At 46.5% G+C, this 14,157-nt stretch overlaps 1 protein-coding gene across 1 annotated transcript in view; it reads left to right on the top strand.

Annotated features, from left to right (window-relative positions):
• Positions 1-13,938, top strand: part of CCDC30 (coiled-coil domain containing 30) — a gene marked incomplete at its 5' end in the record, with an annotated part of 40,248 nt that extends 26,310 nt beyond the window's left edge. Inside the window, 12 exons of the mRNA XM_082776862.1 lie at positions 8-165; positions 1,174-1,420; positions 3,100-3,273; positions 4,970-5,179; positions 5,780-5,937; positions 6,520-6,667; positions 7,587-7,708; positions 8,448-8,589; positions 8,725-8,861; positions 9,159-9,273; positions 12,536-12,603; positions 13,401-13,938. Of these exons, the coding sequence (XP_082632988.1) occupies positions 8-165; positions 1,174-1,420; positions 3,100-3,273; positions 4,970-5,179; positions 5,780-5,937; positions 6,520-6,667; positions 7,587-7,708; positions 8,448-8,589; positions 8,725-8,861; positions 9,159-9,273; positions 12,536-12,603; positions 13,401-13,596 (1,875 nt within the window). The remainder of the gene's footprint in view (positions 1-7; positions 166-1,173; positions 1,421-3,099; positions 3,274-4,969; positions 5,180-5,779; positions 5,938-6,519; positions 6,668-7,586; positions 7,709-8,447; positions 8,590-8,724; positions 8,862-9,158; positions 9,274-12,535; positions 12,604-13,400) is intronic.
• Between the last annotated feature and the right edge of the window lie 219 nt (positions 13,939-14,157).

Here is a 14,157-nt window from a genome sequence, read left to right on the forward strand (position 1 = left end):
CTTGCAGGCCTCTGAACTTGTACAAGAAAGTGAGCAGATTAACAAACCTGAGCAGCAACATGAAAATTTATGTACAGATGAAAAGACACATGAAGAGCAGATGGCTAAAGTAGTATTTTTGGAAGAGCAGATCCAAAACTTGACGGATGAACAAGAACTTGTACGGTAAACCTTAAAAAGGCCTGTGGTACTTTCTGCCATTTATCTTTGATGATTAATTGTTTAGTCTTTTCAAAATCCAGAGTGTTTCTTCTGGCAAGAACGGGCACAGCAGTTTGTGCCTTCCTCTAAGGTATAAGGTAATCAGCTCTCTGTAGGGATTTTTGATGAATAAGCATTTCCCTTAGTGATATCATGATCAATCAGCAGTAAGCCTTTTTTTTTTTTTTTTTTTCTGCACCTGCTCCACATTCTGAACAGCGTAAATGAGAGCTATTCTTTGGCAGTGGGCTTTTTCTCTTTGAGTTAGGTAGCATTTGGACTACTGTGGTCCCAAAGAGTTCCCATCATGGGTTAAGGCTTCTTGGGCCTAACCCCTGCCAACAGCTTATGTTGTACATCCTGCTCTGAATTTCAGTGATCCTTGAAGAACAGGTTTCAGCAGATGTCAGGGGTATTCCTTCACTCCCCTTTTTCGGTAGACCAGTACAAATTTGAAGTTAAAGCATCCATGCTCAAACTTTCATTAATAAGTAAAAGTATGGATTAAATCCAGTATGGTTATAGTCAGCTCTCAATTACCTGGCTAGCTCAGTACTGAGATAAAGTAAAAATTGGGATAAGACAGGTATATTAGCTTGTAAGGTCGTATAGTTTGGATCAGGATAAGTCAGACAGCTGATGGGGAGAGCTGAGCCCCTACTTCCATGCAGCAAGGCACTGTGTGAGTGCTCTGGTGCTGCTTGTTGGTGCAGAACGGTTCACATGGGCCCATGCGAGTGTTTCTTTGCATAGCAGTTAAACTAGTAACTAATGACTGGGAGCTGACCCTTTGGATACATAGTTTTGTGGATCAGTGTCTGTGGGAGACTGAACCTTGCCCAGAACTGCTAGTCCCCAGGATTAAAATCCCTGGGATTTCACTGGACTCTCATATCCCTAGTTTTCTGTTCAGAGAGTGATTTCCCATGGATGTGTATAGTTATCTCTTTGATTTACTATTTCTTCTTCAAGTTCTGAATTACTAGAAAGCAACAAGAAGAGAGAGGAGCTAGAAAAGCAGCTAAAGGAGAACAATGAAGAAAAACAGTTGTTATTGGAAGAAATTGCCAAGCTAAAGCAAGATATCCTGACTACCAGGGAGCAGCTTGACAGCACAGTTGAAGAGACTTTGAGGACGAATCAAGGCATGGTCCATGGAGACAACAGGTTTCTTGTGTCACAGAGCTCTGCAGGCAGCTTAAATGGGAGCATTAAACAGGTATGGACAGTTTTGCAATCTTTGACATCTCCAGCATCAGCCAGTTCTTGCAGTGCTATAGTGTTAACACACTACAGCAGGAGATGAGAGGCAGGCTGATTTCCTTGGGAAAAATGCTTGGGAATGAGCAAATGTAATGATTTCCTTCTGTCATGTTTTTGGACATAATGAGAACTTGGATAAACTGAATGCCTCTCTTACTGCAGGTGAAAGAAATAAGTTATAGAGTCCTCAGATAATATTTTTGACTTTTTTAGAGCTCTTTCTTATCTCCCTTTTGGAGTGTGAGCAACAGAGCTGGCTTTCAAGCCCTTACAAGACCATCAGAAACTATTCCACTGCCCTTGGGGTTTTCTGCTTTTGTACTGCTGTGCCTGAACTCATCACCTGCTGACTCCAAGTGGCAGCTCACAAGCCCCTGGATTTTGCTGCAGCCTCGGTTACTGCTTGCCAATTGCTCTACCAGGCGGCAGGCAAGGGCTGTGTGCTGCTGTGTTTATCTGCTTTAAATGCAAGTTGTTCACCTGTCTTACTGCAAGAGCTAAAAAAGGAGGGGAAGAGCAGCTAGCCCTATCAAGAAGAAGAAATGATGAAGAAACCCAGGCTGGGAAGTTTTAAGATAAGCAATGATTATGTGTGGGAGTTTGGAAGCAAAGAGAGGACAGGAGGGCCTGCAGGCAGGAGTGGGAGTGCAAAAGAGGATCAGAGCTGCGCTTGATACCAAGATGCATCACATTTGTACAGTTAGAGCAGACCAGAAAAGTGTACTGTCTTCTAGAGCAAGATAAGAGGTGTAGAGGGGATACAGAAAAGGATCCTAACAGGATAAGGTGAGAACAAATCCCTGTTGGGGGAACATCTGGGAACAAATGACATTGCCAGATCCAAGAGCACCAAACAAAGGGTTCCCACACAGCTGAACATTTATTGAGAATGTAAGCTTGATCTTCAGGGGACTTCACCTGGTCCCAAGAACAGAAGGTGAAGCTGCAAGGCAAGAATGCAGATCACCAGATGGCTGAAATTGATGCTGGGAAGAAGAAGGATTTTGATACACCAAACATAGAGCTTCTAATCTGTGTACAGTGCACTTTCAAGAAGATGGGGGACCGAATAGCTCAGTCATTTTCTGAAAGCTATTGTAAACCTGTTTTCCTGTGACAGAAGTGGGTGACCACTCCAAGGTGTCCAGGCTGCTGTTGCACTGTGTCAGTGTCCTGCACTGCTGCAGGACCCACTTTGTTCCTCCTACCTCTGGAAGTTGTGTCTGGGTGCACCACTCGTGCTTAGCAAGACTGTCACAAAACTCTGCAACACCATCAGAAACCAGTTCAGCATCAGATATCTGAGTTAAGAGCAACCTGCGTTGTTTTTCTTTAGTTTGCTAGGTTAGCTTTAACGGGGATTTCTTGCCTGATCCAGGTTATTGCATCTTCTCCTTCAACCTCTAGAGCTGTATAAGCTTCTCCATGGAGATGGACAGGGTAGGACACAGGTTATGGTGTTGTGGCAGTGACCTGCTTGGGTGGGAATCAGAAGAAATACTGTACCCCTTTTCCTACTTAAATGCCCATAAAGTCTACTGGCATACTTTTGCAATCCTCACCTTTCTTAATTACCAGTCTTTATCCTTCCTTTAAATCACTTCTCCCATGACCTTTGTTTTGCTGTTCCTGCAGAGTATGTCTGAAGAGAGATTCCAACAGCAGGAGGTAGAAGTGCAGCAGCTGCGTCAGGACTTGCGTCGAGTTCAGAATTTGTGCAGCTCAGCTGAGAGGGAGCTGAGATATGAAAGGGAGAAAAATGTTGACTTACAAAAGCAAAATCTCTTGCTCCAGCAGGAATGCACCAAGGTAGGAACAGAGCAGGGATAACTGCTTGAGGAAAGCATCACCTCAGTGCCAGGAAAGGTGGTGGAACAGGTCATCTTGAATGCAATCACACAACATGTGCAAGACAATGTGGGGATCAGGCCCAGCCAGCATGAGTTCATGAAAAGCAAGTCCTGCCTGACCAACCTCATCTCCTTCTGTGACCAGGTGACCCTCCTGGTGGATGAGGGAAAGGCTGTTGACATAATCTGCCTAGACTTCAGCAAGGCCTTTGGCGTGGTTTCCCACAATATTTTCCTGGAGTAGATGGCAGCCCATGGCTGGGACAGGTACACTCTGCTGGGTTAAAAACTGGCTGGGTGGCCAGGCCCAGAGAGTGGTGGTGAATGGGGTAAAATGCAGCTGGCCACCAGTGGTGTTCCACAGGGGTTGGTGTTGGGGTCCATCCTTGTTAATATCTTTATTGATTACTTGGATGAGGAAATTGAGTGCACCCTCAGTAAGTTTGCAGATGACACCAGGTTGGGGGAGGAAGTGTCAATCTGCTGGAGGGTTGGTAGGCCCTGCAGAGGGACCTGGGCAGGTTGGGTCGATGGGTAGAGGCCAATGGGATGAGGTTCAACATGGCTAAGGACTGGGTCCTGCACTTTGGCCACAAGAACCCCATGTAGCTTTACAGGCTTGGGGCAGAGTGGCTGGTAAGCTGTGCAGAGGAAAAGGACCTGGGGGTGTTGGTCGATGCTCACCTGAACATGAGCCAGCAGTGTACTCAGGTGGCCAAGAAAGCCAACGGCCTCTTGGCTTGTGTCAGGAGTAGTGCAGCCAGCAGGGCCAGGAAGGTGATCGTCCCCCTGAACTCTGCTCTGGTGAGGCCGCACCTCGAGTACTGTGTTCAGTTTTGGGCCCCTCTCTACAAGAAGGACATTGAGGCCCTGGACCGTGTCCAGAGAAGGGCTGCGGAGCTGGTGAAGGGCCCGGAACACAAGTCCTGTGAGGAGTGGCTGAGGGAACTGGGGGCATTTGGTTTGGAGAAGAGGAGGCTCAGGGGGGACCTTATTGCTCTCTGCAACTGCCTGAGGGGAAGGTGTGGGGAGCTCGGGGTTGGCCTCTTCTCACAGGAAACTAGAGGGAATGGCCTCAAGTTGCACCAGGGGAGGTTTAGGTTGGAAATTAGGATAAATTCCTTCTCAGAAAGAATGGTCAGGCATTGGAAGGGGTTGCCCAGGGAGGTGGTGAAGTCACCATCCCTGGGGGTATTTAAGGAAGGGTTGGAGGTGGTGCTTAGGGAATGGTTTAGTAGGTGACCTTGGTGGTAGGGGATGGTTGGACCAGATGATCTTGGAGGTCTTTTCCAACCTTAATGATTCTGTGATCATTTTACAAGCTATGGGAGGTCTGAAGTGATGATTTGAAGAAACTGGGTCTCATTTGTGTTCTTGTTAGCACTAGTGACTATTTGAGTCTATGAATGTATTGGTCTCTCTCCAGTTTTTGCCCAAGAAATGTTCTGACCGTGCAGTAGCTGATGTTGTCAAGCATCCTCTGCCTCAGCTCCATGGAATTGCACCACCTCCAAATAAATATGGTGTACTTGGTCCCTGTATTTATTCTTTTATTCTTTTTCAGTGTCTGGTAATCCTGTTTCCCTGTTCTAGATCCAGACATTTCAGATAATATATATAGAAGTTCAGACTTGATTTCTTCTTTTGAAACTCAGGTCAAAGTTGAACTGAAGCAAGCTCGGGCAAAGCTCTCAGACACAACTGAGACATGCTCCTCTCTCTCAGCACAGTTGGAAAAAAGTCAGCAGAAGGTCAAAGAACTTGAACAAGAGCTCTTGAAATGCTTCCATGCTGATAAATTGCAGAGCAGCCTGCAAGAGAAACTTATACAGGAGAAGTCCAAAGTGTATGAAGCACAAAAACAGGTAACTCATCAACATGGACTAAGGTAACATCTTAGCTATATTTTACGTATATTAGGTATATTTTTAGCAGTTTTATATAGCTGCAGTTCAGAAAAAGAAGCCCTAGCAGCTCACAAATCAGCTCCCTGAAGTCTATTTTACTTGTTTGAGATCACCTGGGAGGTTGGCTGAGTATTTTAAGAGACATATTGGTTAATAGTGGATGCATAATTAAGACAATAGAAAGCAAATTGGATGCCTTAACTCCTGACTCTAAAGTTCGGTATCTGAGAATACTTATAGTGGGGCTGGCAGATGTAGGGAATCTGGATCATGTCCTCACAGAGGACCCTGGCTGCTGTTCACAATCTAGTGAGTTACAAAAGCTTATGTTTTCTATAGCATCAATTCTTCTGTGTTCCTGACTAATCTTTGGGTTTGTTTTTGAAGGGTACAGCATTGATTTAAGTGTAAAAATAAAAATAAAAACATGTTGCTAATTCATGACATAGTATCTGATCCAAACTAATTGATAGCCATTTAAAAATATTATTCATTTTGGGTCCAAGTACTGGCTTGTTAAATTCAGAAAATTTAATCCATGTCCCATTTTAATCTGAGATCTCAAAGCTCCATCAGAAGTTGAAGGATTCACAACACCAGCTCCTGCTGGCAGAGACCCGTGTTTCAGACAAGAAACTCCTGGAGGAGGAACTGAAGGAGGCTCGAGAAAACGAAGCTCGAGTGCAGCAAGAACTCCGTGAGGAGCTGCTGAAAAGGTACCCAGAGCTGGGTAAGAACTGTGCTGTGAGTGGAGAAGAGGTGTGTGCCAGCCAGCAAATGCTTCTGTGTTCCCAGCTACCTTCTGCAGCTCCATGCCTGGCCCTAGGTGGGCTCACAGAGTTGCTGATTTTTGCCTCCCATCTTTTCTTTTGTGTCTGTGATAGACAGTCTCCAAGTGTCCGTGCCAGACAGAATCCCCTAAAAAAAAATTAAAACATTTGTGGAGACTTCAGCTGCCTCAAAAGGTGCATGTGCCTTTCCAGCCAGCCCAGTGATTTTGGTTCAGTGATTATTTATCTTCTAGACGCCAGCAGCTGTTCCTGCAGTGTCCCAGCACAGCTGTGTTCACACTGGGTTTGACATTCCCAGATAGGACAGTCGCCGTTTTGCAGGGCACTAGGACATGGGGACACGTGGGATGTGCTCGTTTCTTTCTACCTACCCTCAGAGTTGTCCAGGGCAGGTGTGGATGCAGGCACGATGTTGTTTTTAGACCACAGCTGGCCTTCAATTCATGGTGGGACACCATGGGCTGGCCTCTGTGTCTGTGTCTCACTGTCACACCGACGTGCTTTTAGGAAGCTCCTGGAGCAACAGGTGGAGGAGCTGCGGCAGCAGCTCCGGCATTCGCATGAGACAGAGGCATCACTGGCCAAGATGCATGTGGAGCTGCAGGCCAAGACTCTGCATGCCCTAGAAGATGAGAGGAAAACTGATTCGAGTGAGGTGAGCTGCAGCACAGACACGTCCACATCACCCAAGGTGATGCTGTACTGGTGGCTGGCTCCAGGGCAGACTGAACTCTAGGGAACAATTTGTGTGGGTAAATGGGACCATTCCAGTATGAAATCTGTGTGTGGGAACTGGTGAAATATGGCCAAATCCAGCCAAGTGCTGAGCAATTACAGATCCCATTGACTTAAAAAAAAGAACTGGAGGAAAAGCACCATCCCATCTTGAGTAGGTTTCCTGGGGATGCAACTGTGAGGGCAGGGAAGGAGGGCTTGAAGAGAGAGAGGAAAAGGCCATCCCATTTTCTCATGAAGCATGGAGATTTTCACAGGAAAATTTTGGTAGAGTTCACTGTCTGGCAGGATGCATTGTCTTCCTCTGCCCTGTTGAAGCTTGTGGTCCCCCAGCAGCACAGAAGTTCATATTCCACTTTCTTTTTGGGGAGGTGTGGTGGTTTCACCCTGATGGGCAGCTGAACACCACACTGCTCTCTCGCTCTCTGTTTCTCTCTGTTGTTCTCTCTCCCAGCTGCTGTTGCACAGCAGTTTTTTCCCTTTCTCTGATATGGTCTCCCAGAGGCACAACCAACGGTGCTCATCGGGTGGGCTTTGGGCAGTGGCAGGTCCCTTTTGGAGCTGTCTGGGACTGGCCTTTCTCTGACACGGGGCAGCTGCTGGGCTGTGCTCACAGAGGCCACCCCACTGTCCTGTTGCTACCAAAGCCTTGCCACGTAAACCTGATGCAGGAGGAGGCAGTGGCTTTGGCAGCAGGGAGGTTGGGAAGCAGGATGGATGGATATTATCTGTCACGGGGAATGTGAGGATTAATGACAGACTGCAAGAGAGACCAGCCTGAAAAGGAGGCAGAGGGCTGCTGTAGCTGAGGACACACAAATAAAAAATAACTCTTCCAGCATCTCCAATGTCACAAGGAGAACCAGAAGCTTTCAGAGCAGCTTTCACTGCTGAAGGAGGAAAACAAAGCTCTTTATGAGGAAGGAGTCCGTCTTTTGAACCAGAAAGATCTGTACATCAGGTAAGGACTGAAGCAGCAGGGAACATGAAGACAAATTTCCCAGGAATTGCTCTGGTGGTCACACACGCCATCACTGTTCTGTAGCCGTTCGTGTCTCTCCTGTTCAGGACATTTAGCACTGAGATACTAGCCTTAACCTGATGCCCTTTTGTGCAATTAGGTTATGCATCACACATCTGCTGCTACTTCGTGTTCCTCTTGGCAGCTAAAGCAGTGTGCAAAATGAGAGGGTGTCTAAGGAGAGCTGTGGGTGCTGCTGTTTAGGGTCTGGGCAGAGGGGCTTCATGGAGCTGCTTTTTCCCATCAGAATACTTTTGAACTAATTTGAAGCCCGGTAGCGTTTTTCTCATGAGTTTTGAGCAAATGTATGCAAACGTCCCTAATCTGATAGAGACTTTTGTATGATATTTTCCAACTGGGACAGAAAGGAAAATTAATTTAAAAAAAAAAAAAAAAAAAAAAAAGGAAGTCTTTCCTGCCTAAATGGACAGGATACAAGGGGAGAGCAGCAATCGCAAGTCTCAGGAAAGAAAAATATTTAACCCCAGTGTTGCTGGTTACCAGTGAGCTGGTGTGCTCATTCTGCCTTTAACTGGGAAGCCAAATACATGTAGAGCTTGGTAGATGGCTGCCAGTTCGTGCTTGGAAAAGCCCGAATAAACACAGAACATCTGCCTTGTTTTTGACCCAGAACACAAAAAGATTTCATGGCCTTAAGTTTGTCTCTGTGCCTCTTCAGGAAATATAATGAAATGCAGCTCCGCCACAAAGACAAGATCCGCAGAGCCAAAGAGACGTTCATCCATGAGGTGAAACAAAGGGACAGCAGAATTAAGCAGCTTGAAAGTGAGCTCAGTGAGTCAAAACTCCAAGTAGAAAAGGTAAGAGAACACATCAAGGGCTTTCCCTCCTAGGGAACATGCTTGATGGTGATCCTTTTGGTAAGACACTTTGAGTGGATAGAGAAGAACAAAGCGTAACTGCTGGTTGTTGTTCCCTTCTGCAACAACACTCAGGGGAAGGTGCTGATTGCACAGATCACTACTGAGAATGAGAAATTACTCCAGGAAAGAAGACGACTCCTCCAGAAGATAACTGACCAAGAGGAGACCCCTTGGAGCACCAGGTCTACGATTGCCACCCTGCAGAGCAGGTAGGCTCCTAATGATGTCTTGGTGAGATGCTCCTGGAAACCTGCCTAATCCTAGTACTTCTTTGTTTTTATTTTCCTTTCTCTGAAGAAATCCCTGTTCTGTCTGGAGGAAAGCCTGGATTATGCCTCAGTCACTAGTGCTGGGGCTTTCGTTGCTGTGGGATTTAGTTAGGCCCTTGGCATGCAGCTGAAGGCTGTGCAGGCAAAAGGGTCTGAGTTTGAAAAAGAAAATGCCCTTTTGAAAGCACAGTGTGCCTGGATGGGAAATAACTTATGCCTTGTATACAACGTGCCCAGAGTGAAGATCCTGGATGAGGAGAACATGGGGCTGCATGAGAGCAAACTGCAGCTCTCCAGCCACGTGCCCACCTTGCAGCGCGCCATGAGGAGCATCCACACTCCCAACACGGAGGTGAGACCCTCTGAGCAGACAGGTTACAGGAGCTGATGTCCTGAGAGTGGGTCAGTATCCAAGCTGCAGCTGAGGTGCCAGGGAAGGGTTGAACCGATCCTCTGCTTTGGGTGGGAAGTGACGCCAAGCCCGCAGTAGACTGCAATGGCTTTGTCATTGAGGAGGGACTTCAGGGGTAGCTGACCTCCTAGCCTGGTATGGCACTCATTATTATCTGCCCTTGCTTTTTCATGTGGGTAGCGACAAATTTATGATGAGAAGTCCAAGGGTGATTAAAGGAGACTTCAGAGCCTTTGGGATCCTTTGAGATATTGGTAAAGAGATCATGGGTGCCAGCAGAATTATCCTCTATCCTTTGAATTGTACGGAATTATATCAAAACAAGCAGGCGGATCTGGCTTATCCATATGTGGTTCCAAGGCTGGTGTCATTGGCAGAATTTGGCTTTTTTATCATGCGGTAGTCTACGTGACACCAGGCCTGCTGGGGCCTGGTAGGATTCACCTTTCTTAAAGGGGGGAAAGAGTTTTGCTTACAAGTTCGTGTGGCTGAGTGAAAGAGCATTAAACTAGGTTTGAAGGGGAAGAGGGATAAAATCAGGCTCACTAGTGATAAACTATGGGACAGCATGACAGTCTTTGAGGAATATTGTGCTGATCAGAGCTTTCACTGAATACACTGAAGTGTATTTGAAATATTTGTATGCTAGTGCACACGGTATGAGGAACAGAACTGGAAGCTTTGGCTCAATCTCACACCTATGATATCATTGGCATAAGGGAGACTTGGTGGGAAGAGTCCAGTGATTGGAGAGCTGTGATGGACGGCTTTAGGGTCTTCAGGAGACATAGCAAGGGCAGGCGAGGTGAGGAGCTGATGCTGCACGTAAAGGAGGGGTGAGGCTGTATGCAGCTTGCAGTTGGAGATGACATGATTGAGAGCCTCTGGGTAAGGATTACAGGAAAAGCAAATAATGCAGATGTGGGAGTCTGTCATCATCGTGGCTGGATGGCCTATAGGACAGGTGTATTGTTCTGTAGGGAATTGAGGGATTTCTCTAGACTTGTTTGTATCCTTTAGTGTGACTTCAGCTTGCCAGATGTTAACTGGGAATACCACACAGTGGATACAGACAGATCCAGGAAGTTTCTAAAGCATGTTGGAGATAACTACTTGGTATGGGCACTATGGGAGCTGACTAGGAAAGGTGCTCTCCTAGATTTGTTGTTGGTAAAACAGAGAGGGTCTTGTGGGTGAACTGGCGATCGGTGGCTGTCCTGGCCACAGTGACCGTGAAGTAATTGAGAACTGCCTCCCTTACTTCATCAAGGATCCTTTCATGATTGCTGTCTCCAAGACAGCCTCCAACTGTCCTTCATTCACAAGTGCTTCCCTCCTTGCAAACAGCAAAACAAGTGGGGCACCTTCCTTAGCTGGCTCACTCACCATTTGTGTCGAGAAACTATCCTCCACACAGTCTGGGAGTCTTCTAGACTGTATCCGCTCTGCTGTGTTGTATTTCCAGTAGATGTCTGGGAAGTTGAAGTCCCCCCCCACCCCAAGAACAAGGGCTAGTGAGACTTCTAGTAGCTTACTGAATGATTAATCTGCTTCTTCATCCTGACTGGGTGCTCTGTAACAGACTCCCACCATAATATCTGTCTCATTGGCCTTTTCCCTGACACTTAAGACAGAGACACTCAACCTTTTTATTGTCCTCGCCCAGCTCCATGCAGTCAAGGCATTCCCTAGTGTACATGGCTATCCCATCTCCTCTCCTTCCCTGCCTCCCTGTGTTGCAGAGCCTGTAACCATCTATCCCAGCATCCCAGGTATGCCGTGTCTCACTGAGGTCAGTGATACAGCCATGAGATTTAACTAAAACTTCCAGTTCCCAGTGTTCATTTCCCATACTGCATACATTTGTGCAGAGGCACTTAAGTTGGACCCCTAGTGAAACTGGTTTTTTGGATGAAGTGGCTGGAATTACTTTGTGCTGCTCTTCAAGTGTTATCCCACAGACCTCTGATCCCTTTCCTGGCTCCGAGCATCTATTGCTGGCACTGGCATCAAACCAGTAAGAGCTGAGTGGATTGAGGTTCCTCTCCACTGGTAACTTCAGTGCAAAGGCCTCTTCACCAGTTAGCAGGCCTGTAACCAAAGATGCTCTTTCTTACCTCCAACAGATGGACCCCATCTGTCCCCAGTACACCAGGTTTCTCAAAGATAGTCCCATGGTCTAAAAAGCCAAATCCCTGGCTAAGGTACCAGTCCCATGCATTGATCTGCTGGATTCAGCTGCTCCTTTCAAAGCCTTTTGACTGGTAGGATCGGACAGTAGAGCACCAGTACTTCAGAGCCTCTTACAGCTGCTCCAAGGGCTCCGTAGTCCTTCCTGATACACCTTGAACTGCTCTCGACAGTGTCATTGGTACCCAGATGAAACAACAGCAGGCGATAGCAGTCTGTGGGCTGCCCAAGGCTCGGTAGTCTCTTGGTAGCAACCCTGATACAAGCCCCTGGTAGGCAGCAAACCTCTAGAGAGTAAGTGAGGTCGGTGAGTGGGTACCTGTGTTTCCCACAGAAGAGAGTTCCCTAAGTTCACATTGTCTCTGTTTCAGTTTTAGCGCTGTTAAAAGACTTCAGTAATTGGGGCCTGGCCATTTTGAAGCTAGCTTTAAAATTCTGAATAACCCAGAACATTGTGGTAGGGAGTTAGGTATGTTATTTCTGTGAGCCAGGAAAACCTCAGACAAAGCTGACGGACAGTAGTGACTAAACTGAACTGAACAAAGCATGTCTTACTTATAAACTCAGCTCTGGATTGAACAAATTAACAAAAAAATTAGGGGGGAGAAATGGGAAAAATCCAGGAAAGTCAAAGATTTTGTTTCAACAACTCTCCAGATAAAACAGGTGGATATGGAAGTTTATTGGTACATTTTGAAATTTAAAAGGAACCCAAAGCAGAAACACGTGATTACAAATGAAACAAAGTGCTTTCAGGACCTGGTAGAAATAGCTGTCTGTATGCTCCATTGCATTTCATTTCTTTCTGTTTCTTTGAGCTGGGCTGTTTGTTTGTTTGTTTTTAGTTTAGATTCAGACCCAGAAAACAAATATAAGATTATTACCTCTGTGGAGCTGGGGAGTTGGGGAACAAGCTGTGAAGTGGGGGGCACTTTCAAGACCCAGACTGTGTGTTGAAACTGAGGATCTGATACATACCTCCTACTTTGAAAGTCTCTGTTTATCATTCCAGGACTTGAAGGGTGTTAACTTCTCTGAACGGCAGCTACAGAGTAAGGTGTTGCCATCTCCCCGTACCAGGTATTGTGGGGTAAAACAAGAAGGAAAATAATTTTAATTTGTATGTGGCAATGCAGAAATTGTGCATTTTGGCAGTCAAAACAAATGCTCCACTCTGTGCTTTTACAACCAAGGTTCTTTTTCTCCCGCCCCCCCTTTTTTTTTGGTCTAGTTACAAGGGAAATGGTATTAAAAAGACCCCATGAAACTGATAGGATGGAGAAGTAAAATTTTCAAAATATGTCAGGAAACACCAGGATTTAGAAGTGAGGCTCACATGACTGTGTAAATTCCAGCACTTGCTGTGACATCGTCAGCTTCGTGCCCAGTGAATTTGGAGAAGTATTTTTACATGAGAGGTCATGAGGCTTAGAGGACGGTTGCTGCCTGGAGCTGTATGACCCATGTCCCAGGATAGTTTCATGACTAGTGGGCAAGGGGGCAGGAGGGACCCTGAGCTATTTCTCAGCCTCTGGCGTAGCAAGGAATACCCCAATCCACCCCAAAAAGCGGGAGGTAAGCACACTAATGGGGAAAGCAGAGCATTCTAGTCTTTGCTTGCTAGAGACTTGGCACAGTGGTCCTGCTTGTGGCCTTTGGGTGCTAATGTGGGTGATGGACAGTGTCACAAGTCAGAGTATGCTCTGGGGGAAATGGGCTGTCAGCTACATGCTGGAGGAAGAGTGCTGGAGCCTTAGCCCAGGCAAACTGTCTTGACCCTGTGCTGCCTCACAGCGGTGCTGGGAGGAGCAATGGGGCTATGCAGGTAGCAGAGAGTTGGAGTTTGCAGAATGATTTGAGAGGAAATTTGTTTTCAGCTTCCCATCACAAGAACTGCCAGACTCTCTCAGCACCGTGAAGCCCGAAGGAGGAGCCGAAAGCCAAGACTCGTCCTTTTGCTTATCACCTTCTCAGCCTTCTGAGATTGGGTACTTAAATGTAGCCTCGCCTGGAGACACCACAGCCTCCCAGCTGCAGGAGGAGAGTCAGAGCATCAGCTCTGAGAACTTGTAAACAGAGAGAGATGTTTGTAAAATACACCCTCACTGGACTGCAAGGATTTGGGCTTGCCATCAGGTGACAAGGACTGCAGGAGGGAGAATTGCCAAATGACTTACTTGGTGATTTTTGTGATATCTTTCAACTAAATTATTCAACATCTTTTTTTTTTTTTTTAACCTCACCTAACCCTAACTGTGTGTGTGTCATCCCAGATCCACCTGGGATGCATCCACCTGGGAGGCTGGAATTTGCAGACAAACTCGGTAAAAAGGAAGAGATGTGGGGTGAGACATATGTCCCCCCTGAACTCTAATTCCCTGTCCAGTCCAAAACTATGAATTTTGTAAATAAAACTTGGAGAAATTCCCCTACATTCTGCTGTGTGTCCACTTTTCTCCATTCCCCTCTGTCTGTGCTCAGGTACTATTTGTTCCTCCTTTTGCATGCTCATACTTCTCCATTTAGTTTTGCATGAGCCTGGGGAGGAGAATGGATGAAATGTGAGTGCTCAGAGCTGAGGCTGGAGGTGCACTGGGAGGAAGGGAGGGCACTGGAGGATGGAGGGGTGGAATC

This window comes from Aythya marila, assembly GCF_965140915.1.
Source record: "Aythya marila genome assembly, chromosome: 21".
NCBI lineage: Eukaryota > Metazoa > Chordata > Aves > Anseriformes > Anatidae > Aythya > Aythya marila.